The sequence below is a fragment of the Solea solea genome, chromosome 21 (assembly GCF_958295425.1).
Source record: "Solea solea chromosome 21, fSolSol10.1, whole genome shotgun sequence".
NCBI lineage: Eukaryota > Metazoa > Chordata > Actinopteri > Pleuronectiformes > Soleidae > Solea > Solea solea.
This window is the reverse complement of record NC_081154.1, coordinates 8923341-8950858: the sequence shown is the minus strand read 5'-3', so window position 1 is coordinate 8950858 and position 27518 is coordinate 8923341. Positions and strand designations below refer to the sequence as shown.

The following is a 27518-nucleotide window of genomic DNA, read 5'->3' as shown; positions in this document are numbered from 1 at the left end:
CTCAGTTTGATGCTTATTAGGTTTCTTTTTCAGAATGAGAAGACAGGTAAAGTAAATATTAAGATGCCAGCAGCAGCCAGTTGGCTTAATATACAGACTGGGAAAAGGAAAATGCTCTTGCGAGAGCTAGAGTTGTTTTTGTACCCGTTTCCAGTCTGTGTATGAAGCCAATTACCATATTTTTAAAGCATGTTTCAACAAAAGTTTGACTTTCATCTTTACCAAAGTCAGTTCTCACAGGACTGTGGACAAGTATGACACAGCAGCAAGTAAAGGGGCATCCAGTGTTTATCTGCAAGGATGTAAAATCAATAAAGAAATATAAAAATGAAATCAAATAGACGATACAATATAAGAAATAGTGACCAGCTCAAGTGTTAGCATTTCACAACGGTAATGACAAAGTTAACATAGCTGAAATGTTACTAAACTCTTTACTTGGTCGTTAGTCGGCTCTGTATATACAACTGTACACAGTGCGTCCACCTCGGTGTAAGAATGGTGGCTCTTCAGCGTCGCCTGAAGGCACGAGAGATTCTCCACGCGTTGGGTTCTTCGTAGCGGTTGTAGAGCGGCTCCAGCTTCTGCTGCCTCTTGTGTCGACTGAGGCGCGTGGGATCGGCAACTCTGAAGAACGCGGGGGCAAACTCGACCAGCCAGCGGGGGTCGATGATGGTCACCTCCCGCATGTACTCTTTGGTGGTCAGCACCAACTCGTGGTACACGAGCCTGAAGCATAAATACAGTTAATGATGATAAGGGTTGCAGATTGTTACAACAATTAGTGCATGAAAGGCAACTTAAATAATGCAAATGCTGACATTTAAGAAGCTTTAATGCGCAAACCTCTGACACTTTCAATCAACAAATCATCTTTAGTAATAACACATACACGAAACTTATTCTCCAAATCAAGAGGAACACTAAATTAGTAAGGTTCAAGCAACTTACAGGGGATATGAATTAAAATCTTGTCAGATGAAACTGTTCGGCACAATCAGCTGAGAACTTGAGCACATGTTGGACTCACCATTCAGGCTGGCGGTTGAACAGAGTGCTGGAGGGGTGGAGATACACCACCTGCTGGTCAATCACGGTACGATAACCATCCTGAGGGTGTTTCCTGGCTGCGTTCCGGAAGAAACCGCTGCAAATAGCTTTTTGGACCCGCACTGTATTTTTCCCACAAGACACCACATCCAACATGTGCCTAAAAAGATTTAGTATATTTCACTTATGAGGTCTACATCATATATGCTCTATTAATGTCATGAATTACTTTCTCCGTAAGAGAAATGCACATTGGAAGATCATATGGCTGTTTAAAGCACAGCTGAACTACCTGTCCATGATGCTCATCATCTGCTTACGGATATCCTGAGACCTCTTTAGTGAGCGAGCCTGGATAAAGTTCTCAAAGCACCAGGGGTTAGAGAACTTGTTGTTCTTCCAGGAGTTGTACACAGCCAGCAGAGTGAGGTGGTCTCCCTCGGGCTGAAAGAACTTTGTCTTTCTCTGGTCGGCCTGGGCCTGTTTGTCCTGCAAAAAGGGAAGAAGTGGATTTAGTTTCTGTAGGTCTGTGATTTTACAGAGTCTTGTAGTTGAAAGAATGCTTGAATTACCTTGCCCACAAAAAGATTTTTTGCGTACCAAAAAATGGGTCTTTAGAAGTCAAGGATTAATAAAGTGCGGGGATTTGAAGGCTGAAGACTGGCTGCATACCTTTGGTCTATAAAAGATGTTCTGAACAGACAACATGGAGACAATGGTGAGCATCTCTTCACTGCAGGCCAGGTGGACGGACATGATCAGCATCTTGCACAGCATCGGGTCCAGAGGAAACTCAGCCATCTAAACCGACAGGGACGGTGAAACAAGTTTATCCAACCGTTGTAAGATTACACTTGAGAAATAAAGTATTTGGTGCAGTTACAGTGAGCCTGATGCTTAACCACTTGACTAAAGAAAAGCGTAAAAAAAAAAAAAGAAGCTTACCCTTCTACCCAGCCTTGTGAGTAAGCCCTCATCATCTAGAGCTCCCAGAGTGTAGAGCTGCTCCATGGCTGTGATCAGAGTCTCCATGGGAGGAGAATCCATGAAGTCAAAGGACAGGAGGTCATTGATGCCCATGGCCTGATGTGGCGAGAAAGTAAATAGGAATTTCTTATGACACATTTCCAGGAGAAAAGGTTCATGGAGGTGTTATCAAACTGCTTTACCTTCAGAGAGAGCACCGTGCTGGACAAGTTGGTTCTCTGGATCTCAGGTACATTGGACACAAGCATCTCATCCCTGTAAGCCCTCTCGGTGTAGAGTCTGTAACACTTTCCCGGGCCGGTTCTGCCAGCTCGACCCGACCTCTGCTTGGCCTGAGCCTACAAAGGAACAATAAGGACTATTGAGAAAAGCAACATCAATCTTTCAAGTCACTACGAATAATGTTTTTCTCAGTTGTCTCAGATGGAGTACAAATATCAAAAGGAGTAATGATAAGTACTGTGTTAAAATGAATGACCTGTGATATAGGAGTCACCAGAAGCTGGTCAATGCCACTTTTAGAATTATACACAATCTGCTTGACAAAACCAGGGTCCACCACATAGTAGATTCCATCAATAGTCAGTGACGTCTCGGCAATATTTGTGGCAATGATGACCTGGAAAGTGAGGGGAAACTCAGCGTGAGTTCATATAAAGGTGTGTGCATACAACACTTTGTTTACATATCAATTTTACATAATCATAACTAGATTTTCATTCTCTTGAATAAAGACAATTGTAAAACACACTGTCCTAACTTTATCCAGCACATTACCTTTCTGCTGCCTGGGGGCGCAGGATCAAAAATCCTGGTCTGCATCTCACTGGGCAAGGCAGAATAAACCGGCAGAATAATCAGCTCGGGAACATCAGGCCCCAGCGACTTCATTCGGTCAAACAGCATCTCACAGGCTGTGTCGATCTCTTCCTGTCCTGTCAGAAACACCAGGACGTCACCTGGAAAAAGTGAGGAAACATTTTTATGTATTATAACAAAGTCCAATAAATTGGTCTTTTGTCACTGGGACCTTAAATTCTCAGATCATTTAGGGGAATCTATTGTAGCGCAGATACCTGGGGGCTCGGTTAAATGGATCTGCATGACGGTGATGAGACTGGCATCCAGGTAATCTGTCTCAGGTTCTTTGGTGTACAGAATCTCCACAGGGAAGGTTCTTCCCGGTATGGTGAAGATGGGAGCTTCAAAGAAATACTGGGAGAATTTGACGGCGTCCAGCGTAGCAGAGGACACAATCAACTTCATGTCTTTGCGTTTCTTTATTGTCTAGAAGAGAGAGTCACAAGGTTTGTGTATGAGTGTCGTATTGTCGCCGTGTAACGCGGTCATTTACTCACTTTTTGACATGTGTCGTAGAAGATAAAATACCTTCTTGAGCAGGCCAAATAACACGTCAGTGTGGATTGTCCTCTCGTGGGCCTCGTCCAGCATGACGATGCAATACTGACTCATGTCTGGGTCGATCAGACACTCTCTCTGCAGCATACCGTGGGTCATGTACTTGATTACTGTCTCTGTACACGTGCAGTCCTCAAAACGAATGGTGTATCCCACCTTAAATTAAGCAAAAAAAAACATTTATACACTGAAGAACAACAAATAAAACAAACTGCAACTAATGTGAAATCTCGGCTCTCACTACGATCCCCTTACCTCTTGTCCTAGACGGCAACCGTATTCCTCAGAGACTCTCTTGGCCACCGACATGGCAGCCACACGACGGGGCTGAGTACAACCAATCTTCCCACGGGAGGTGTAGCCTGCCTCTGCCAGGTACTGAGTGATCTGTGTGGTCTTACCGGATCCAGTTTCTCCGACTACAATCAAGATCTGATTATCATGGACAGCCTGTTGAGACAAAGAATAAATCTGTAAGGCATTAAAGACTAATTGTGTGGCTTTGGGGAGGGGAACATTTCTTTTGGCCAAAGTATTTCACATTGAAAGGTAGTACTACCACTGCTCATACCTGAACGAGCTGTTCCTTAAGCTTGAAAATAGGCAGGCTCTCTCTCTGCTGCAGGATGGACAGTTCCGTCTTCTTGCCATAAGATACCTGGTTCCCTCCTAAAGCATATCTTTTCCACGCTGGGAGATCAACAGGCATAGCGCCAATGCCTCTCATGTTGGCAGCAATCTGCCTTCCTTCATCTTACAGGAGAAGAACAGAGAGTCAGGACTTATTAAGTTCCAGCGAGATCCATCCAAACCTCCTGCAATCGACCATTTTGTTTGATTAAGATGAACTGAACTGATAAGGAACTTCCCAACTGGATCTTTGTGTATTAAACTATGAGTCAGAGTTAGTAGTGACCGGCTGGAAGGAACTTGTATAGTCCCTGATATGTCCTCAGGGTATGGAAGACAGAGTCACAGTGCATTATGTCTGTGTGTGTGCAAGAATAAACTCATAGGGAAGCTTGATAATCATCTCCAGCCGTGGCATGGTAACACTGTAACAGTGTAATCAGCCGGGCACAGTACAGATTAATTGAATTTTCCAAATTTTAAAGCCGCTGACACAACATAGATTGTTCTTGTTCTTTAATGATCTACCTTCCTTCCGTCTTAGCGGTCGTTTAAAACATACAGTAAGGGTTGCACATATGTAAATCTACAGATAAATGTATTTGTTTGACTACTAGAAATGCAGCAACTAGGTTCTTACAATCAGGCATTGGGTCTATCCAGTTTTTGTGAAGACCAGTCGGGATGGAGTCCATCTCCGCTGCACGGACTGCCTGCTTCACCTCTCGCCTCTCCTTAGAGAGAGCACTCTGCATCATGGCTGCCTGGGAAAGGGAGCCATCTGGATTCTAACAGAGAAAATGAGAACAAAAACATTTGTCAACAAAGTGGATCAGAGCTTACAGATCATAGCATGCATAGTCTATTTTATTTCAGACAAAAGAAGATGAACAAGCACACAATGCAGACAGGTCACATCCAGGCCTTGTGAACAATGACCAAGCATAAAAAGTTCTTTAACATTCCATAAGAGTCATGCTTCTGCTGTAATAACTCAGTTTTAACTGCATGGTGAACAAAAAACATTCCCTAAAAGTGGCAGTGACATAATTCATTATTTTATTTTAGCCAACGTGTGAGCCCTATTTAGACGAACTTAAGTGCACGGTCTGTAGCGCATGGTGCAAATGCATTAGGCCGTGTCCAACTCTTATTCTGCTATTTACACAAGGCGTGTCAGCGCAAAGTGAGACGCAACTGGGTCGTATTTGTTTTCTGAATTGTGTGTAAAGGTGTGTTTTGGGTGTAACATTCGTTTGAAACAATCAAAGTTTCGCTTGACATTCCCTTTAAAAGCCAGGGGACAAAGACAGATTGTAAAGAAGAAGTGAACAACAAAAAACAAGTGCCCTTATTATTTTTGCACCAATCCCTTTACACAACTTGTACAATTCTGCAAAACAAAATATTCAAGGACATTAAGATCATCATATTAACCCAGACTACAGACTAACAGCTTTCTGGCGTCTGCATTTTTACCTTCACTATTTTGACCGGGCTCAGGTTCAAAGTCCATTTAGTCTGTCCCTGGAGAAACGGAGGCTCCTCTTCAACCAGATCAATCTCTACATCTTCATCTATGGTGGAGATAAATATACTCGTAATGCAAGCGTAACTTTGCTTTTTGCAAAACATCTCAAGAATAAAGTGCAGGATTTACCTTCCTCATCATCTACTTTAGGAAGGATTCCTGTCTCCTCGTCAAATTCTGGGAACTCTTCTCTAGGAAGTACATTGGCTGCAATCATCTGAAAGGAGAACATTTTTTTTAATGTAACAGTTTCAAATAACAACAAATGATAAGACGAGACCATTTAGTCAGCATTATGAATGTTTCTGAAGAACACCTGTTTAATTTCCCATTTTTCGAGATCGGTTATCTTGGTGAGCCGTTTGTGTTCCGTTGGGTTGTCTTCTAGTTCCAGCGCGGTAACTTCAGCGGGGCGGTCAGGATTCCTCATGATTTCATCTCTTCCTCCACTTTCCAGGTTCTTTCTTCGATTGGGGTTCAGGTCTTCCCCCGTCACTTGGTCAACATCCTGGCTCAGTAAGTAATACACCCGAGTTAGAGTTTGCATTGGTTTGATACACAGAGGTGTAGGTTTTTTTCGGTGTGGAAAACATTGGTTTAAATATATTTTGTCTAATATTTAATATGGATAAATTACACAAACGATGAAAATATGTAAAATCCACAATCGTCTTATTCTCAAAACACTTTAATTTTACTGTCCTGTACTAGAATATCTTATGCACAGATTACTTTCCATTTGTAAATAATAAACCATAAACACATACGTTGTCTCACCTTCATGCTGAGGCTGGTTTTGCTTCCTGTGAACAACAGAACTTTGACCTTCACCTTTTGGCCTTTGGTTACCACATCAGCCACATTTGCTATACGTCCTTCTTTGCGCAGCTCTGAGATGTGCACCAGACCCTCCCAGCGTTTTCTGCACACAATCATAGTTGCACACTGTGGGTTAGGATCTGAATGTACGACACCAGATTAAAATGAAACACTGGAAAAATAATAGCATTAAAATAAGCTTGAATATTTTGCGCAACTGAAATGCAGAAACATGTTTAAGTTGAGTGTAGAAACAAACAGGTGGCATTAATAAACTGCAGGAAGCAGAGAAGTACATTTCCTGACAGATAAAGTAATTTGTTGCATTGCTGTAAAGAAACCATCCCCTATCTTACTAACCTGAGGCCTTCTAGCTGGACAAAACAACCGAACTGCATTAGGCTGCTGATTTTGCCGTTGTAGATGTCACCCAAAACAGGCTCATCTGGCAGAGGCCGATCCACAGGTTTCTCACGCCAGTGTTCCTCGTCCTCCTTCCTGTTGCCGTCATCATTGTCTCTGTCTGGACTTGGTGGACGGTCGCTCCAGCGAGACGCTCGTTTCCTTTTCCGTTTGGGGTTTGTTTCTTCAGCACGCTCTCTTGATCTTGAGCGAGGTCGCTTACTTCCACCTTCTCTGTCTGCATCTCGACCTCTGTTGTTGTGTGAATAACAAATTAATTATAAGAATAAGAATATAATATAAGAACAAATTAATTTTTTTTTGGCAGAAATTAACTTTTGACAAAAAAAAAAACCCTAACCTGTTATCAGAGCTCGTGTCACAAACATTAGGCATAAGCATCTCCAACTGCTTCATCGCTGCTGCTGCAACCTCCTCGTCATCTTTGACTGTGTTAGGAGGTGGGATCTAGATGGAAAGTCAAACGCATTATATCTTTGTGAGTACAACTACAGTTTCCTCTGAAATTCCTAAATATGGCATTCTAGATTCCCCTACTACGAAGAAGGATATATCTTAATAATAAATTATTAGCGTTTGGTAGAGATCTAGATAAATTTGCAAGATAGGGGACACCAACTGGGGCAGAAATTTATTCTCTTGAGAGTGTTTTCTCTAGGATCTTATATCTTCCACAAGAGACGCAGGTTTTAATTTCAGTGGGAGAAGAATGCTTTCAGAGCCATCAGATGAGCCTTACCATCCACATGGGATCATCCGGTTTACATAAAGCAGGGTATTTGGTTTTCAACTTCTCCTTATGACTCTTTGGGTTGTCCTCTGACTGAAGTGCTGAAACAACAGAAAACATTTGCTTTGTCAATAGGCCAAATGGCTGCAAAACACACTCAACAACTAACAACACAAGCACATAATAGAAACACATATTTTACAACACACATAATATGAAAAAGCACTAGTACCTTTACTTGTGGATGGTATGGATCGCATGGTATTGATAAGTCTAAGTAAATTACCAATAAGGGTGTCCTACAACAAAATAAAAGTTGAGTTTAGGAACACAGAACAACAAATGTAAAACATGGAAGTTATTTAAGTTCAACACTCACTGTGAAGTCTGCTCCATTTCCCAACAGGACAGCTTTAAATGCATCAAACGTTGGATGTTTTTCGGCGAGACTAATGATAAATTCAGCTGTAAAAGAGCAAACGATGTTTCACAACGACTCAGGTAGCATTATCACACAGGTTCATAGTTAAGCAGTGGTAAACAAGCTAGTTCAGTAGATTCAGTCACGAAACGGGTATATTTACCCAAATCCTTTTCGCTTATTCCCAGGTGATTCTCCAACTCTGTACACACCTTTGACACCAAAGATAAATATTCAAGACGTTTAATTTCGTCTAAGACAGACATTTTTCGAGCATTGTTTAGAATTTAAACCGGAAACTGTGGCGCTTCTTCTTCGCCCTCTCTACTTTGTGACTCAGTAACGGTTCTTTAAAATTGCTGCTGCCCCCTACTGGTCAACAAACAACAAAGACATCCACAGATTAAAGCTATTATGTTTTAATTCATCTACTCAAGCAACGTACTTTCGAAAACGTTTTACATAAAAAAGATATAACCTTAGAAAATACATTTCTACATAAACTGCATAACAATTTGGGATTATGACAAACTTTAGTTTGTTGACAGTAACAAAAATGCTCTTACATAGAACAGACATAGAACACATCTTACATCATTGTACAGTCATTGTGATCACATTTCTATCCGTTTTAATTTCGTGGTTAAGAAAACAGACATACTTGTTTGGGGGGAAAATGCATTTATTTCACTACTAAGTATAGCAACTAAAAAAAACAAAGTGAGTGACAGGTGACCCAGTGATAGGAAAGAAATTACTCATCACGGTCTGGTCCCACTGGTAAGACATAAAAAGCCCCATGATGTTTCAGTCCGGTGCGGATTTTATTAAAATGTACAGGGTTAAAATAAATAAGCCATCATTTTTGCAACTTTGAGTTTTTCCCTACTTTTTTTCATAACTAGAAAAACTAAATGTCTCTGGGTTGGGTCATCAAAAATAATGACACTAAAATGTTGACTTATGAACGTGTACTTGTAGTGTTACAAACTTAAGTCAGCAGGCTCTGATCACATGCCCAGTGACACTGCACTGATATTCAGGATATGTAACATCGCACACATTAACGTCGTCTGAAGGCGCGGGAGATTCTCCAAGCGTTGGGCTCCTCGTAACGGTTGTACAGAGGTTCGAGACGTTGCTGTTTCTTCTGCTTGCTGAGGCGTGTGGGGTCAGACACTTTGAAGAAGGCTGGGGAAAACTCCACCAGCCAGCGAGGGTCGATGGTGGTCACCTCACGCATATATTCCTTGGTGGTCAACACCAACTCATGGTAGACAACCCTGTGGAGTTGAATCAGAGGAAGTCAGAAGACTTTCTATAAAGTGACAAGGATACATTCTTTTCTTTTTAGATAGATAATATTGTGACGTGAGGTGCTGTCTTACCACTCTGGCTGGCGGTTGAACAAAGCACTGGAGGGGTGAATGTAGACAACTTGCTGGTCTATGAGGGTTCTGTATCCCTCTTGAGGATCCTTTTTGGCTGCATTCCTGAAGAAACCACTGCAGATCGCTTTCTGGACTCGCACTGTGGCTTTTCCACAAGACACTACATCCAATTTATGCCTGTGGAGAGGGGAAGATGTTTGAATGTCCACGAGAAATAAATCAACAAGATTTTAATAAAATATGTCCTACTGCCATCATAACTCCCATCATACCTGTCCATAATACCCAGCATCTGTTTGCGGATGTCCTGGGCTCTGCGCAGGGAGCGAGCCTGGATGAAGTTCTCATAACACCAGGGGTTGGAGAACTTGTTGTTCTTCCAGGAGTTGTAGACTGCAAGCAAAGTCAGGTGATCACCCTCAGGTTGGTGGAACTTTGCCTTCTTCTGGTCAGCTAAGGCTTGCTTGTCCTTTAAAAAAAATGACAATACCAGAATGAATAAGTGACAGGAAAAGCGTAAGAACAAGAACACTGTTGATATCAATTAAATGAAACTACAACAAACAACCACAGAGCAGTGTTCTGTAAACATATTTTAACCTCAGCTAATTGATGTATAAAAAAAACCACACAACACTAGTGAAAACATTTCATACAAGTTCTGGTCTTAACTCTACATCACAAATGTTCATAAATGACTGTAAGGTGTTTGACTTATTGTCAACAACCTTGTGATAATTAGTTTTCTCAGGGCAAATTGTGCAAACCACAGATAATAAACAGTTAGCATTCAAGTTGTTACTGTAGTTATAATTATAACAGGCAAAACAGTGTGTATTTATTGACTAATAAACATCAATGCTTTTTGTACCTTCTGCAGTGGCAAACAATAAATCTAATATTCCATTCAGTGTGACAAGCAACACAATCACCACAGTCAAAATAATTATGTGTTGTTTTAAGTTAAGAATAAAACACTTTCATCCAGTCATTTCAGATTAAGTGTGTTGTGCTACCTTTGGCCGGTAGAAGACATTCTGCACGGACAACATTGACACAATGGTGAGCATCTCTTCACTGCAGCCCAGATGGACAGACATGATCAACATCTTACACAGCATGGGCTCGAGAGGGAACTCTGCCATCTGTAGAACAGATTCAAAGAAAATGAAAGATGAATATAACTAGATTTGTCAACTTGTGAATTTCACCTAAGCGAAAGCACAATGTTTAAGTACGCCTTACCCTTCTACCCAGCCTTGTGAGTAAGCCCTCATCATCTAGAGCTCCCAGAGTGTAGAGCTGCTCCATGGCTGTGATCAGAGTCTCCATGGGAGGAGCGTCCATGAAGTCAAAGGACAGGAGGTCATTAATACCCATTGCCTGGTGGAAGAAAAACAAAATACAATAAGATAGGAGATACTAACATGTTACGACAAGTTATGACAAGTTATGACTTCAAAACAGAATCAGTGAGTCCAAAGGGATAAGTGAAAGTGAATCAAAGTTAAAATATATAGCACACAATCTAGCTCTGTGTACAATAGGATAAAAGCCTTGCATGTTGGATGCAGAGAGACACTTTACCTTCAGAGAGAGCACAGTGCTGGCCAAGTTGGTTCTCTGGATCTCAGGTACGTTGGTCGTCAGCATCTCATCTCTGTAGGCTCTCTCAGTGTAGAGCCTGTAACACTTCCCTGGGCCTGTTCTGCCAGCTCGACCTGCCCTCTGCTTAGCCTGGGCCTGGCGTCAGGAAGAGAAAATGCCTTTTTATATAATTTTCTTCTCTACTTTAAAGAGTACTCATGTTCAAAATATAACGTGCATCTTAGAGGTATTGTACCTGCGAGATTGGAGTCACCACAAGTTGATCAATACCAGTCTTGGAGTTGTAAACTTTCTGCTTGACGAAGCCGGGGTCCACAACGTAGTAGATTCCATCAATTGTCAGTGATGTCTCTGCAATGTTGGTGGCAATGACCACCTACAGAAGAGAAGAAAGTGAATAAAACTAATTCCACATTTGCTCCACAGTCAGTCAAGTCTTTACAGTCAGCAAAAATCAATGACCCCCGTAAAATAATATTTTATATTAAAAAGGAGCAGCTCAAGATTTACTGTGGTGATGAAGCCATACACTAACACAATGGTCTAGATATTTTTACTGTACTGTTCCAATTTACTTAAGTCTGCTTTTTTAATAGGAGATAACAGATATACAGTATATTCCATATGTGTAATTTAAGATTATTAAATGTAGGCACCTTTCTGCTGCCTGGGGGCGCAGGATCGAAAATCCTGGTCTGCATCTCACTGGGCAGAGCAGAATACACAGGCAGAATAATCAGCTCAGGGACATCAGGCCCCAGCGACTTCATTCTCTCATAGAGGATCTCGCAAGCGGTGTCGATCTCTTCCTGTCCAGTCAGAAACACCAGGACGTCACCTGGACAGAGGTGAGCGACACAGTGGATGTTTACAGACTGATTTGAAAGCACACAGATTTTATTTTTACGGTTACACTTTCACAAGTGTTTAAAATTCTACCTGGAGGTTCAGTCAGATGGATCTGCATGACGGTGATGAGACTGGCATCCAGGTAGTCAGTCTCCGGCTCTTTGGTGTACAGGACCTCCACTGGATATGTTCTGCCCGGAATGGTGAAGATGGGCGCTTCGTAGAAATACTGAGAGAACTTCACAGCATCCAGTGTAGCTGATGTTACGATCAGCTTCATGTCAGTGCGCTTTTGTACAGTCTGAAGTAAAAAAAAACAACAACAAAAAAACATTCAGAATTACATTTCCTCCCTCCCACAAGGTGCAATAGAAAATGATGAAACAAGCTTGTGCTGATCTTGCTCACCTTCTTCAGCAGACCAAAGAGAACATCAGTGTGGATTGTCCTCTCGTGAGCTTCGTCCAACATAATAATGGCGTACTGGCCCAGTTCGGAGTCGATCAAACACTCTCTTAACAGCATACCGTCTGTCATGTACTTGATGACTGTCTCAGGACTAGTGCAATCCTCGAAACGGATGGTGTAACCCACCTAGAACAGCAGCAGCAATGAAACATTTAACACAGCTGCATTTCAAAAATAGATGTATGTGGTGTCCAGAGATTTAAAGATATCAGAGTGAAGGCCACTCACCTCTTGTCCTAGACAACAACCATATTCCTCAGAGACTCTCTTGGCCACTGACATGGCAGCCACACGACGGGGCTGAGTGCAACCAATCTTCCCTCGGGTGGTGTAGCCTGCCTCTGCCAGGTACTGAGTGATCTGTGTGGTCTTACCAGAACCTGTTTCTCCAATCACAATCAGGATCTGGTTGTCATGAACAGCCTGTGACACATTAACAAGACGACAGCACAAGTTACAAAGTAGACGATAATGAGGAACAAAAACTAAACACCAACAGAACTTTTGTTACTATAGACAAAATTACAACAGGAGCATTTGATGCAGTAGGGTTTGTTTGACATTACACATCTTCAAACAATTAGGCTGCATCTGAATCAGCTTAAAACTCCTGTGTGTAACATTGAAAGAAATATTTTTAAATGTCTTTGTTTGGCCTTTGTGACAAACCTGAATGAGCTGCTCCTTCAGCTTGTAGATGGGCAGACTCTCCCTCTGCTCCAGGATGGAGAGCTGGGTCTTTTTACCGTAAGAGGCCTTGTTGCCGCCAAAGGCATGTTTCTTCCACTCTGGGATGTCATTGGGCATCATGCCAATGCCTCTCATGTTGGCTGCAATCTGCCTCCCGTCAACTGCAATAAGAATTAAAAGAGTGTAGTGAAGCAGTAAAGAGAAAAACCACTGCCGGATCTGTGTGGTTGTGGTAGGATATCACTGCATGCTCATAGAAGCGGCCTCTAGATCACTTGGGGCCAAGGAGGGCATGCAGGCACACTAAACCATGGCAAAACTACCCCATCCGGCCAGAGAGAGGGCTACAGGAAGACAGATAAGCATTTCCAGTACCAGCAAGCCTGGGGCACACTGCCTCCTATCATGGAGTAAGTGTCATGCTTGACTCAAACTGGGCCACAGTCTTAAAAATGAAGCCTTCCTGCACTCACAAATTCATACAGATTAAACATTACAATGCAATGTTTTACATTTAATCTGACGGTTAAAGCTTAAATGACAAAAGCAATAAAACGTCTCAAATTGTTTTTAAATACAACAGGATAAAGTGGGAAACAATGAGAGTGAGTTAGGGTAAATTAATTAACACATCTGGCCTGTAATATGTGTGATACTTGAGCATCAACATCTGTGAAATGATGATTTCTAACCGTCTGGCAGGGGGTCGACCCAGTGTTTATTCAGCCCCATGGGAATAGAGTCCATCTCAGCCTCACGAGCAGCCTGCTTCACCTCGCGTCTTTCCTTAGCCAGAGCGCTCTGCATCATGGCCGCCTGGGATAGAGAGCCATCTGGATTCTGTGGAAAGAAACAGTACATTTTGAGAGTGTGCACTCTAAAAGTCGATAAATACTTTCATGTCTGTGTGTGCAGTCTATTTAGATAAAATTCAATTGTTTAATAAAGTATCTTTTTATCTAACAAGAAACAGTAAATAAGGCAGCATACATACAGTAGACCAAAGCATATTGTACCTTGACAATCTTGACGGGGCTCATGTCCATGCTTTGTTTTGTATGTCCCCTCAGGAATGGGGGTTCCTCTTCAACCAGCTCAATTTCCAAGTCTTCATCTGAATGAAAATAAACAACCAATTAGAAGGTGTCACTCAGTCATTGTTTACAAGAGTTATTGTTGCTATGAAAAAAACACAAAAATAGTCATCAAATACCAAAGGAGGAGGAGGATACATTAGTCTCTTACCCTCTTCATCATCAACTTTAGGAAGGATCCCTGTCTCGTCATCAAAATCAGGAAACTCTTCTTTAGAAAGCACATTGGCAGCAATCATCTGTGAGCAGACAATGAGGGTGAGTCAAGTTTTGTCTCTTCTGTAAATTGAGTGCTGAATTGTATTCTGTTTATGCCCACCTGTTTGATTTCCCACTTTTCTGGGTCAGATATTTTAGTTAGCCTTTTGCGCTCCAAAGTGTCATCCTGCTCCATCTCAGGGGCGTGGCCCAAGTTGAGGTTGCTTGGCCGGTCAGGATTCCTCATGGAGATTTCTTCCCCTCCATCTGGGCCCACATTCCTTCTCCTGTTGGGGTTCAGGTCCTCTCCCGTCTCCTGGTCTACATCCTGGCAAATCAGAGAGGGAGACATTAGAAAACTGAAATGCACACAATGGAAGGATTAACAATCAATACATATCACATAACCCTGAATGATTTCTTACCTTCATACTGAGGCTGGTCTTGGAGCCAGTGAAAGAAAGCACCTTGATTTTGACTCTCTGGCCTTTGCTGACTACATCAGCCACGTTGGCCACACGGCCCTCCCTACGCAGTTCTGAAATGTGGACCAATCCCTCCCATCGTTTCCTAAATAGGGAGAACCACAATTATTTTTCACAACATATGACTTACTGAAAATATAATTCCCTCCTGGTAACATATAACTCCTTGAGACAATCACAATCACTATGAGGCACATGTGACTTGAGCCCTGACCTGTTTTTTAAATACATTTTTAACTCTTCTGTTCGTGTGTCAAGAAAAACACAAAAGAAACCAAAAAACCAAAGATTCATTAATAGCATGTTTCCTTGATTGCCTAATTTTTCTCACATTTTGTCATATCATACAAACCTTAATCCTTCGAGCTGAACAAAGCATCCAAACTGCATGATGCTGGTGACTTTGCCATTATAGATGTCCCCAACAGAAGGCTCTTCTGGAGGAGGGCGGTCCACATGTTTGTCTTTCCAGCGGTCGGAGTCTCTGTCTTGGTCTTTTCTCGGGCTTGGTGAACGTTCACTACAACGGGAAGATTTATCTCTTCTTTTGCCACGATCTCTATCTTTGTCTCTGTGCCGATCTCGGTCCCTGGAGCGAGACCTGGATCTGGACCGTGATCGAGAACGATGTCTTCTCTTCCTGTCCCTGTCCCGATCTCTGTCTCGATCCCTGTCTCTGTCTCGATCTCTGTGTCGGTCTTTTTCTCTGCTTCTGCTGCGACTCCTGCTGTGGCGCCTGACCTTCTCTGACCTGCAAGAATTATTGTATTATAATAACTGTATTACTGTAGAAAACTGTTGACTTCACACACATTTATAGCAGATATACATTTACGAGGATGTGGTCTTAAATGTGGGTCCTCTGCTCTCTCACCTGCTCTTACTGCTTTTTGATTCAGTCCCACTAACACTGGGCATGAACATCTCCAGCTCCTTCATGGCATCAGCTGCTACTTTTACATCATCTTCATCTAGTAGCTTCTGCAGGAGTCAGTCAAACAGAAACATTAGTAACCCAATAGCTGAGATCTATCACCCATCTATGAAAAAAAGAGTAATTTTCACAAACACACAGTATACAATCCACAGAGGTGTAGACTTATAATATGTATGTAAATACTTGTAGAAAACAAATAATTACTTATTTGCCCACGCACAGTCAAACAAGTATACCAGCAAACTCTTTATGTTCAAAGTCAGACACCTTCTTCCCTCTGAACCATTATCATACATTTTCAGACAGTGAGTGATGTGCTAACTGTAACAAAGTGGAGAGATTCAAGACTGGCTATTCCCAATAGAAAATTATATTCAGAGGTCATGCGTTGATTCAAAGCAGTCCACATTTGAATATACTGCATCATTGAAAAGTAAAACACAAACAAGTAGTTGTTTAACTAACCTTATTTCTAACTAGTAACAGAATGAACAGTTAGAAATCCCAAATATTATTCCCAAAATATATGTTAATGCCAAATACCTGTGGTATGGGATCATTTGCTCTACAAAGGGCCGGAAACAACTCCTTCAACTTCTCCTTTTCTGTCTTTGGCTTGACCAAATCATCAAGATCTGTAGAGATAATAATATTTAGAGGCTTGATCTGCAAAAACAAAACCCACATTACATGGCATAATATAAGCGAAGGACAAATTTAACAATTGTGTATACGGTACAAACTGAAACATGCAGTTTAGGCTTTTTGACTTCGAGAGTTCAACACAAGACAAAAACTAACGTTTCCTTTATTGTTGAACCAAACAAATATGCATGTTCATTCCCCTTAATAAAAGAAAAGCATAAGACAGAGAGATTACTGAACCCAGACCCTTTACTGCCCTGATCCAGACCGATAACTGATAAAATCATTCATCATTTCCACATGTTAATAGAATGTTTATTTGTCAGTTTGGGCAGCTTTTCTAGCTTTATGGCACTAGCGTAAAGAGAAATTCAGACCAATAACATCTAGTGTTAATCATTAAATCATAACAATAAACCAATCAGTGAATTCTGATGAGCATTTGGATCCGAGTCCATGAATGAGACACGCACAAAGGGTGGGATGAGGGAAGGAAGAACTAATAAGCCAAAGAAAAGCAACTTCACATGACGTGTTCTGACAACCAAACACGGTTCTATTTTATCTTGACTGATTTTTTTTTTAGAAAACAAAAAGAAAAGGGTATACTTATTTAGTTTGAAATGCTCACTTTACACATATTTGAAAATACTGCGTGTGACTGCACTGCACTGCAGACATAAAATGCAGTTTGAAGAGACAGGCAATTGTTGTAGTTCAATAACTTACTGTTGTTTAGGATTTGTTCCTGTATTATGTGTGATCGTCAAACCTTATTACTATACTACTATATTTTATCAGATGCAAAAGGGGAAACTCTATTTAATATATTTGGACATTTGTTTTGGCCATCAGCTGAATTCTAACCTATGTGTCTCTTAATCAGACCTTTGCATGAGGGGATTTTAATAGCTGAACCTCTGTGAATTTTTATTTTATACTAGCATAAGGGTTTCTGAACAGTAAATATAACTCACCTTTACTTGATGATGCTTTTGATGGTGGCCGCATTGTCTGAATGAGCCTGAGCAAATTGCCGATGAGAGAGTCCTGAAATAAATACAAACATAAACAAATGATACAGATGAATGGTTACCAATTTGAGCGAGCTACATGCTAGGTTACATGACTTATCTGTGTCGTTAAACTCACCGTGAATTCGGCTCCATTTTGGAGCAGAAGAGCTTTAAAACCGTCGAAAGATTGTTGTTTCTCAGCGAGATGGATGACAAACTCAGCTGCAAAATAATGTCAAGAAATCAACAGTGGAGTCAGAGTCATTAGAGTGGGTGAAAATGAAACGAAATTGCAATTTATCAATTGTGAAGTGATGCCACGCGTCTTCAGGTTTGATTAATGTTTAAATAAACACTCCACACATAACTTATCCTGACATTAAACGTGCGTCTTTATAGTGATAACAGACTATAAACTGTGCGTGGCTAACAACAGCTAGTTAGCATAAGCTAGCCGATTAGCAGGCGTTTCTCGTTTACGGCGGGGGAAGTTGGCTTCAAAACACAAACATACCTAAATCTTTGTCACTTATTCCCAGATGGTTGTCGAGCTCCGTGCACACTTTTGACACCAACGACAAATATTCGAGCTGGGAGAGCTCGTCAATTCCACCGCACGCCATTCTCCACGAGTCCTGTTTTTGTTCAGGCGAAGTAAACGACAACAGCCATATTGGACGTGACCGAATTCTACTTCCGTCTTCGACGAAAATACGTCAGTGTCCTACGCCTGTTTAACCCCAACTCACCGCACGATGTCGCCAAAACTTTGGTTTAAAAAAACACAACACTTCATAAAAAGCCTCAGAAAAACTCACAAAAAGCGACCAATTAAACTATAGTGCATTAAACAGTAATGCAAACGTCTCTCTTTTAGATTGACAAGGTTGCCAATTAAACCATAATTTGACAATAGTGTCATACTGTTAAAAATCAAAAGCCAAACAGATTAAAGTCAATCAAAGTAATAAAAAAGAAAGAAATAAAAAGGGGAGTTTTCTGTGTGACCTTCAAGCATACAAACTTGTAGCAATACATTTGTGACTTTAGATCAGTAACACATAATTGTGTTTTTCAAATTTATGTTGAATAAATAAGCAAATATGTACAAGTTATACAACAGAATATATGACATGCACGCAGCCATAAAGAGACAGTTTTGGATGAATGTGTTTATGGCTGGGTATAAATAAACATTTTTATATAAATAACATGAGTATATATACTGTTTATATGCAGATAACATGTTTTATATGATGATACAGTTTGACAGTTGGACTGGGCATCTGAAAAGAAAATGATTTATGAAACATTGTTCCACTTTAAAAGTGAAAATGAAAACATTCTCATATTTTTTTTCCTCTCAGATTCCTGATCTTCATTTTATAAACTACATGGTTTGTGTAAATACTGAATACACATTTTAGCACTTTGCAGGAGAGAAAAAAAAGCTTACAAATAAAAGTTAAATGTTTATGGGCTCTGGGGATGCTTCACAAGAAGTACAGTGTGTCCACACTCGTCTCGTTGCCTAAATTATTTGTTGTAGTACAATGAAGAATTTATACTGATGGGTTTTAGATGTTAAAAAAAAACACACTAAATGGCCATAAGTATGTGGACAGTTGCAGTTTCCGTGGGCAGCATCACTCCTGCTCTTTTGTGAGCCAATTACTAAATGTTGTTATACTAAGTGTAACAGAGAGTTGATTTACCTCGTGATCCCCTGCATAATGTTTTCAGTAAAGCTACAACCTTAGTGTTATTGTCAGGACACAAAGTGTCACCACATATGGTGATGCTTCATGGTTTTGTCGCTCATTATCAAGAGACTCACACACTGTTTTACCGAGGCAGAGAGGTGGATCGCTAAATCAGACCTGTGCACAATATCTATTTGTATGAACTGTCACCGACACTTGCATTGCCTTTTAAATGGTGTATAATGTTTACGTTGGAAATATATACAAAGACAATACCCAATGCTCGCCTTCAACAACCTGCCAGGTCCCCTAACTCAGACCTATGTATGGTCTTTTGGATTTACTTCCATTGACCTAATTTTAATTTGTTTATCTCAGGTTCATGATACATGATCGAGAAATGTTTAAAAGTTCCACACGGTCTTTCACTTTAAGAATGAGTTTACATATCCATGTTTGACGTCAAATTCAGTCACAGAGGGGGCCAAAATTAGAAACTGTGTCCAAGTTGAGGGCCAGACGAGGTCAGAAAACATGCAGTTCTGAACAAAGCACGCTAATAAACTAAATAAAGATCCAATTGGAAATGAAATCTCTCACACAGGCCTGTGATCGTGTGTATCTTAGCCAATAATTAGCTGTATGCAATCATTTTTTACTTTTTTGAGGGGTTGAGCCTGCTTATAACCACACTCTGGATCCAGCTCTGTGTTTTCAAAGTCCACTTTTCATTTGTTTCTTTCTTTGACAGGCGAGGAAAGTACTAAAAAGTGTGTCAATGGAGGAAAGACGTACCATATTATCTCATGGGCTCAATGCAATTGTACGGCGGACCGGATTTGGCCCCCGGGCCTTAGGTTTGACATGTGATATACTAGATCAGCTCTGAGCCTCAGTCATCTTTGTGCCACTTTGCATTAATTCCAAACACATTCCAACATGTGTTTCTTTAAAAGCAGAAGTTTTACATTTATGTGTCTTGTTACATTTGTTGACTTAGTGGGTTCTCTCAGAGAAGCTTCCATCCTAAGAGGTTGCTTTTCCTGAGAAGTACCACATGATCTTTTCCCGGGTTAATGCACTTATTCCCCCCCCAGTATTTCCTTCTTTGTGCTATTAAAATAAAAAGTAGAAATGATTCAGCTGTTGAACATTTGGGCAGAGTCTTAGAGGAGACAAAACACATTTGACTTCAAATTATGTAATCTGTTTGAAGCCAAGACATCTGCCAAAAGTTCAGAGCTTGAACAAGACCATTGGGCCTGGCTCTCTGTTGGTGTTCCTGTTCGAGTTGTTGGTCATTTGATTATTATTATTTTAAAACAATGTGATGATTACTTAAGTCTTTAGTCTGTAAGTTTGTCTTAAAGACAGCAGGTAGTTGAACTGTGAGCCTGGTGATGAACAGCAAGCCAATTATTACAATGTACTGTCATTTTGGTTTAATGGAGACTTTTCTCTGACTTTCTGGGGTGCTGTTGTCATAGTTATTTGCTAAAAAAATACTTACATCAGGTATTTTATGAGGTAAACAACCTGTGAGCTTTAGAGGTGCTGGTGTATATTTAAGCAGCAGAGCTGGGGAAGCGTGTTCCTCCTGTTTTCTGTCCTTATGTTGAGGTAATAGCCTTCAGGCCCTTCATGCTTTATATGTTGAGCATATTTTCACATTTAACTTGAAAAGAGAAAACAAATGTGGCTCCAAAAATGTCAACCTTTTCTTTCAAGAATTTCCTTAATTGGAACTAAGGGGGGGGGGCCCGCCAAACCGAAAACACACAGGCTCCATAGAACTTTATGGCGTATATATGACGGTGTAGTTTTACCGAAGTGGACAAAATGTCCAATAAGTCCAGGTAATCAGCACAGACACGGACATGTTGAAACAGGTGGTACCATACAGGGACTTTTCAGGGTTGAATGTATTTATTTTCCCTCCGAGTGCTCTTACGCACATCGCCATGGATCCCACCGGTGTTTATAAAAAAACAATCCTCAAATACCCCTGTTGTTTTCTTTTGCTTACCCCTGTGAGGCGTACGCTTTCAAGAGCACGTATATGGTATGTATTGCAATGACCCGGCTCTGCCGTCCTCGTCTGACCTGATTGAGGACACGGGGAAATGTATGGACACCAACAGAGAGGGGAGGGTGTGTGTGTGTGTGTGTGTGTGTGTGAGCGCACACTTACATAAGAGGCCTCATTACAGACTGCATGCAACATATACGTACATAGTTACCTCTGGTGCCCTTTGAAAGGGTTTAAGCGGGATTGCTGTGGAATGTGCTGATTGCACTGAAGATGGGGGAGACAGTGGGGATGAGACAGACAGCAAATAGGAGCGATTAATGTGAGTGAGTGAGTGCACAAAAGAGTGAAAGACAGGGTCCATGAGGACGTGTGAGCAGGTTGTCCTCCTGTCTCGCCTGAATCTACATTCTTCTGCTCGACTCTCCTTGTAGAGAATGAACAGAAAACACATGTTGTGTACGGACCGTGTTGACTGCGCCATGTGGTTTGTGTGCACGCGTGTAGCTATGCACACGAGGATAGCCAGGAAAAGCGGGATTTGGAGGCAGCAAAAAAAAAAAAATGGGTGTCTGCAAAGAGTCTTGGACATTTGAGCACACACTGCAACTGACAGCACAGCTGGCCGCAGTGTTCTCCCGCTGCTGAGTGGAAAATTCCTGCTATGACGGAGCCCCGGAGCATGAAGCTACGTGTACATGTGTGAGAGCATTAGAGGGTGTGTGTGCATAACACACATGAGAGGAGGGAGAGAGAGAGAGAGAGAGAGAGAGGGTGGGGTGGGATGAGGAGGGTGACCCGAGGGGGCCGGGCTATCATCCAAATAGCTGCCGAGACATTGGTTGGCAGAAAAGCTGCCTTTGTGAGATCACAGCCCCCACAACAGCTTCACCCACCCTGCGGACACCATGTGAACACATCCGCCCATGCCGACACCAAATTCATTTTAATAAAGTTTTCCGCAGGAAGTGCCGCACTCACGTCACTCACAGAGCCAATTACGCACTTTTCTAGGTGAGTCAGTGTTGACCTTTGAGTCCGGCGACTCCTCCTTAGTTGCACCAAAGTGGGCATCTATTCCCACACGTGTGCACTTACAAAACAAAGTGATGCTCGGGTCAAACTTCACATCAGTCTCGGAGGAAAGCGCGTGACAGGCATGGCGTCACGCAGCTGTTATACACCAAAGGCTAAGAAGTGCAGCCCAACAGCTGTTACTGTCTGCAAGTGGCCGTCTTTCTAGCTGCAGGATGATTTTAAATATTAAAGTGGTTAAACTGAGTGTGTGTCAGTCCAAAGAGGCCACAGGGAGTGACAAAACCCAACAACACCAAGAATGATCAACTCACTAAGCGGATGCTCTCTCTCTACGGAGCATTTTTTTTGCAGCTTTAACGACACCAACGCTGATAAATTAACTGGAGGCCGAACTAAATGCTCCTCAGTCACAGCAAATAGAATTAACGATAGCTGATGGACGTAATAGCCCATTTAGCAGCTAAACGGACGAAAAGTGAGCTAAAAGGAGACTCAGTATTAGGAATAACGTTTGTCATTTGGCCAGAAATGCTATGTGTCTTTTGTACCAGATATTTACAGTATTTTATACTATATGTTCTTAATGTCTGTAAAGCTTCAAACACAACCATCACCGTCCTGGATTAAACTGCTGTTCTTCATCCTTATCCTTTATTTAAACCGTTGTATTTTGTATATTCTTTTTAACTGATTTATGTTTTTTACTCTTGCTTTAATTCATCTGTTAGTCTGTTCCTTAATTTAACCCCCGAGATTGAAACACACATACTTTTTAAAGTTTAGTTCCCCCCCCCCGTGTCTCTCTGAAAACAACGTCTTTATTTTAGTTGGAAGTCAATTATTTCTTGCTTTGAATATTATTTGCGCTGTTTTAAACTGAGTCGGAAAATTTAGAGCTTGTATTTTTACGAAGAGTTCATGTGTGTGCTCTCTATATATCCTGCGTTATCTATTTATCTGCAATCTATTAGTTTGCATTCATTCACTGGTTCTCGTGTGCTCATCCTTGGGAGTCCGGGGTGAAGTTGGAGTCAGTCCCAGCTGACTCTGGGCATGAAATTGCGATAAGGCCGACTGTATGTGCATCTGTTTTCTCTGAAAAAGCTTTGAGCAGCTGACGTCTTAATGTTACTCACACAAGACAGTAAGAAGACTCTGTATGATTTGACCACCAGATGGTGATGCACTGTCAGACTGGACAGGTGACCTTCAAGTGACCAGAATCCTTCCACACTGTTTAATGCACGCAGTTTTTTCCCCCTTGGAAGTTTTGTAATTTGCTTGTTTACTATGTAAATGTATTAACTGGGGCAGAGTAAATAAGATTCTTCTTCTTTCTGCTCCTTTTTCATTCAAGACAATTTTGTGTTTATATTAAATTAAATAAATAAATATTTCAGTTTTATGTTACAGTTGCCGGACATGGATTTTTGGAAAGACATACTGTATTACTCCATATTTACTGTCTGAGTTTAAGAAGCATATACTGTAAATGCACGGCGTGAGGATTAACGAGATGTTGAAAACACTGACACGTCATCAGACATGCAGAACAGCCAACCTGCCCGTCTGTGACGCTCCAGTCGTTCTGTATCAGCCAGAGCCTCGCGAGCAGCTGCCCCTCAGTGGGAAGCCTCGCGGGACTGTGAGAAACATCAGAGCTGATCTGTCAATAACTCACACAGGATGTTCTGTGACATGTGCTGATGAGAGGGCCCGTCTCTCTCTCTGTCTGTCTCTCTCCGCCCTGACACTGATTTGACCAGACAAACCTTGTTTACGCCGCGTTCAGTCGTTATTCCGGCACACTGACTCTGCTGCATGGAGGTGCAAAGAACACCAATTATTATGCAAAGATTTTTCCCACCAAAGGGACGTGCAAACATAGCTGTCCTTAATCTATAGCAGGATTAAGTGCTCATGTTGGATTATGATACATTTTCATCTCTTATCACTGGAGCCTGTGTGAGCACCGCAGCGCGAGGTTCTAAATGCTAACGTACTTGTGTTCAAATGATCAGTTCAGAATCACATGTACAGTCAGTTTTTATTTGACAGGAATCTCCGTTAAGATGGCGTCCATCTATAAACTTTAATTTTTACCATGTACATGATAGAGAGAAAAAAAAACAAAAAACCCTTTAAAACTGCATAATAATAACAAACAGACAATGAAGCGAGAGAACAAGAGAAGGTTGGTTTAGTTTATTAGTCCAGTTAATGAGAGGCTTCCAGCCGGCAGCAGAACTGAAAACCAATAACAGACCAAAGAGCCAGTGAGATGTAAATTTAGTCACATATTTATTACATAAATATATAGTAAAATAGACCAGCGACAATTACCATAAAAATATCTTCCTTTAAAACCCTGACCATAAACAAAGATTTGAAAATCACACACTGACATTTACAAACACACACTGATTGTCTGGACCTGTCGTAAGCAGCCCACCATAAAAACCTGACGTCACACCACCCAGTGGACTCAGGCTGGGAGGAGGAGGAGGAGGAGGAGGAGGGGGGGGGACAGTGGGTGCTCAGGAGCAGCGGGGGATTGGGTAAATTGCAAGGGAGGACAGGTCCAGGTGAAGAGGGGTTTGGTGTGGGTGGTGCGAGAGGAGATCACAGTAAGTATTTCCTGCACGTAACACGTGTTTGTGTTTGGGTGTGTCTGAGACGAGCGCGCCGCTATTTGACCCCCGAGTGTCGCCTGAAGCTCGGCCGTGCGTCGTTTGCATGTCTTGTTTGCCCCTGTGCTTTGTGGAGATGATTCCTGAATATTGTTCCTTTGCTTTACATTCCTATGACAGTGATGCCATCTGAGAATTAAATAAAAAAAAAATAAAAAAAATTAAATAGAGAGAGGGAGAGAGAGAGAGGTAAAGAACAAAAACCTGGGTAATAACATTTCAGATACATCTGCTTCAACCTGCAGCGGCTATTCGGACTCACAGAACGGTAAACTTGATTCATATTTAAATAGTTATGCATTACCCTGAATATATGACTATCTGGCACCTGTGGATGAAAATGTAAGTTTGTTTTGCAGCAGACTCTAGCTTTAGGGTGGAGCCACAGACGCTTCTAACTCGCTGCAAATGCAATATCAGACGTGCATCTGTATTTTATTCCCCTTGGTGGCTTCTCCTTATCTTCAGAAATCTTTCTCTGAGCTTTCGACTGCCAAGCTCTGATCCAGGACCCCGATACGCACAAACGCGGCCTCTGTAGTGACTTACAAATACAACGAGGGGGTAAAGGAAAGAAAGGGAAATGCAAACGAGAGGAGAGGAGATTTATTCTGAGCAAGAAGAGCCTTCCAATCAATAGCCTTCATGTATTATGTAAGAGTTGGCTGTGAGACTCCAAAATGGTGCTTATTAACTTGAAAAGAAAATAGCTTTCCTGCTTTTCTTTAAGTATTTCTATCTCCTTCCAGTTCTGACTATAGACTTCACAAAAGAGGCAGTAAGGCTGAGTGGCACTGCCATATTCATCTGGCTTTATAGTGTATTCCTGCGTCAGTCTGCATTAGTCTCCCTGTCTCCGTGTCCTTCTTAGTGTCTGACGACGTGTCCATCACTGCGAAGCACGAGCAGAACTCCAGTTAAAAGAGTGAGGGGGAAAAATGCTGCACCATCTTCAATTTGACATAATCACCTAATAACTCATTAGTCACTAAGGAGATTACATTTGACTGAAGTTTAGAGCCCACAATCAGAATCCTGGATCAGGACACTTGATATCAGCCCCCTCTTTCTCTGGTACTTCCTGGATTTAAGAGTTTGCATGAAGAGCTGGGACAACAGGTTTGACACACTTTCAAACGCGACATGACAAAACAAACAAACAAACAAACAAACCCCCCACCTCGTATCACCCCGTCTTTGGCACCTTCCAACAATCCCTGACCCTGGCGGACAGGTCATGACCCCTGAGCATGTCATAGTGTTCCCAGCAGCCCCCTGCAGTCTGCAGATGAGCCTGGAACCACTCCAGTACAGAAAGTAGATGTGGAGAGACAGCAGTTACTTCATCTTCCTTTTACTTTATAGCCAATTACAAAAGCCCTCGCCTCATCAGCGGCAGCCATCTTGCTTGTTGTGAAAACGCTGGCAGTGAATGACTGAATCAAACCCACCCCCACCCCCACACTTGAGATAAATGGCCGCGATTGGCCCGATGGGTTTGGGCGTAGATGGAAATCTAAACGTTAGCTCTCTAACCGCTCGGTGTTTCCAGGCTATCTGCAGTCACAGTGGAGCAAGGGACTCGACAAGATGTGATACAAAAGTAAGAAAGGTAGTTGTATCAGTAACTGGAGTGAACTTTCTTTTTTCTATATGACATCAGATTACCTTTGTGTGTGTGTATCTAACGCTGGTTCAGAGTCATGACCTTAAAGTATATATATATGTATTTCTATAGTCTGCGCAGGCTGAACAGAGTCCTTGAGAAAATCCAAAACTTGACAAAGGAAAACAACAAATCAAAACTGAAGCCCCGAGATAGACTGACGTCAGACATGTCTTAACACACAAGGTTTGCTATTGTGGTTTAATGTGTGGCCAAGACCTTAAACCTGGATAAAACTAAAAAATAAATGTAACTCTTGCACATTGTTTAGATAGATATAGGTTTCTTCCATCATTGGCTCAATGCACTTGCCTTTTATATCTTTTTTTTTCTTCTTTTCTTTTCCAAACAATACTGTGGACAGTAAAACAGTGAATACAGACACTTGTACACAATCTGATGTCCACAGAGAAGCATCGTGTCCTTTTTGCTTTAAATAAAACCAACTGGAGGCATGCAAAGCTTTCCGTACATGTTAAAAGACGCAGATGTTACCAGTGGACATGAGGACAAAAAGAGCTGGTTGGTGGTGAGTTGTTTGGTTTGTTGTTGCTACAGAGTGGAAAGATAAGAAAGAGAGGAAGATCAATAACATGATCCTCATCTCTCGGTTTCAGTGAGTCATTCCTCCGGCTTTGCATTCTGTGGGCGGCTTAAGGAGACGGCCTGTGCCAAGAGAAGTAGCAAGTGTATGTGTTAGTGTAGGGTGTTGGACAGAACAAAGGACAAAGGAGACACATTAGACGAACAGCACGGAGAGGAGAGGGGAACAGAAAGCACCCTTTGAGGCCGGCTAATCAAACCGGAGCAGCTCAACACCGTGTTCTTCTACCTGACGAACTTTGCATACGTTTCCCTCACGTGTGCGCGGATCTCCACGTCGTTCCTCTAATCTCGGATTTTAAAATATCTCTGATTGATAGACTATGAATACATGAGTTATAATTTGTGTACATTCTTAGCTGTCTAGGCGTGTGATTACCAAAAAATACCCCCCCCCT

At 41.7% G+C, this 27518-nt stretch overlaps 2 protein-coding genes across 2 annotated transcripts in view; both read right to left on the bottom strand.

Moving 5' to 3' along the window:
• Positions 1-270: 270 nt before the first annotated feature.
• On the bottom strand, positions 271-8335 carry LOC131448964 (ATP-dependent RNA helicase DHX8-like). Its single transcript, XM_058621806.1, has 23 exons — positions 8174-8335; positions 7969-8054; positions 7822-7888; positions 7599-7690; positions 7200-7306; positions 6797-7090; positions 6395-6539; positions 5934-6125; positions 5747-5834; positions 5566-5663; positions 4727-4874; positions 4028-4209; positions 3712-3906; positions 3427-3612; positions 3114-3324; positions 2815-2996; positions 2516-2656; positions 2220-2375; positions 1996-2133; positions 1723-1851; positions 1343-1539; positions 1031-1210; positions 271-729 (listed from the first exon to the last, which is right to left on the bottom strand). The coding sequence occupies exons 1-23, from the start codon at positions 8274-8276 to the stop codon at positions 510-512; spliced, it is 3537 nt and encodes a 1178-aa protein (XP_058477789.1). The 5' UTR covers positions 8277-8335; the 3' UTR covers positions 271-509.
• A 336-nt stretch (positions 8336-8671) lies between these two features.
• The window catches only part of LOC131448839 (ATP-dependent RNA helicase DHX8), a 24838-nt gene continuing 5991 nt past the window's right edge, over positions 8672-27518 (bottom strand). The window contains exons 2-24 of the mRNA XM_058621629.1: positions 17906-18091; positions 17528-17613; positions 17353-17425; positions 16274-16365; positions 15668-15774; positions 15146-15544; positions 14734-14878; positions 14430-14636; positions 14262-14349; positions 14033-14130; positions 13709-13856; positions 12996-13177; positions 12555-12749; positions 12267-12452; positions 11949-12159; positions 11666-11847; positions 11245-11385; positions 10989-11144; positions 10647-10784; positions 10418-10546; positions 9674-9870; positions 9399-9578; positions 8672-9293 (exon numbers count right to left, since the gene is read on the bottom strand). Of these exons, the coding sequence (XP_058477612.1) occupies positions 9074-9293; positions 9399-9578; positions 9674-9870; positions 10418-10546; positions 10647-10784; positions 10989-11144; positions 11245-11385; positions 11666-11847; positions 11949-12159; positions 12267-12452; positions 12555-12749; positions 12996-13177; positions 13709-13856; positions 14033-14130; positions 14262-14349; positions 14430-14636; positions 14734-14878; positions 15146-15544; positions 15668-15774; positions 16274-16365; positions 17353-17425; positions 17528-17613; positions 17906-18091 (3746 nt within the window). The 3' untranslated portion in view covers positions 8672-9073. The remainder of the gene's footprint in view (positions 9294-9398; positions 9579-9673; positions 9871-10417; positions 10547-10646; positions 10785-10988; positions 11145-11244; positions 11386-11665; positions 11848-11948; positions 12160-12266; positions 12453-12554; positions 12750-12995; positions 13178-13708; positions 13857-14032; positions 14131-14261; positions 14350-14429; positions 14637-14733; positions 14879-15145; positions 15545-15667; positions 15775-16273; positions 16366-17352; positions 17426-17527; positions 17614-17905; positions 18092-27518) is intronic.

Bases quoted from the DNA above. Each gene is read 5' to 3' on its own strand.
- LOC131448964 (XM_058621806.1), bottom strand. From the start codon at position 8,276: ATGTCTGTCTTAGACGAAATTAAACGTCTTGAATATTTATCTTTGGTG. The intron at 7,889-7,968 runs GTGAGTGTTGAA...ATTTTGTTGTAG, and splicing joins GAAATGGAGCAGACTTCACA to GACACCCTTATTGGTAATTT. The intron at 2,997-3,113 runs GTATCTGCGCTA...CACTTTTTCCAG, and splicing joins CCATTTAACCGAGCCCCCAG to GTGACGTCCTGGTGTTTCTG.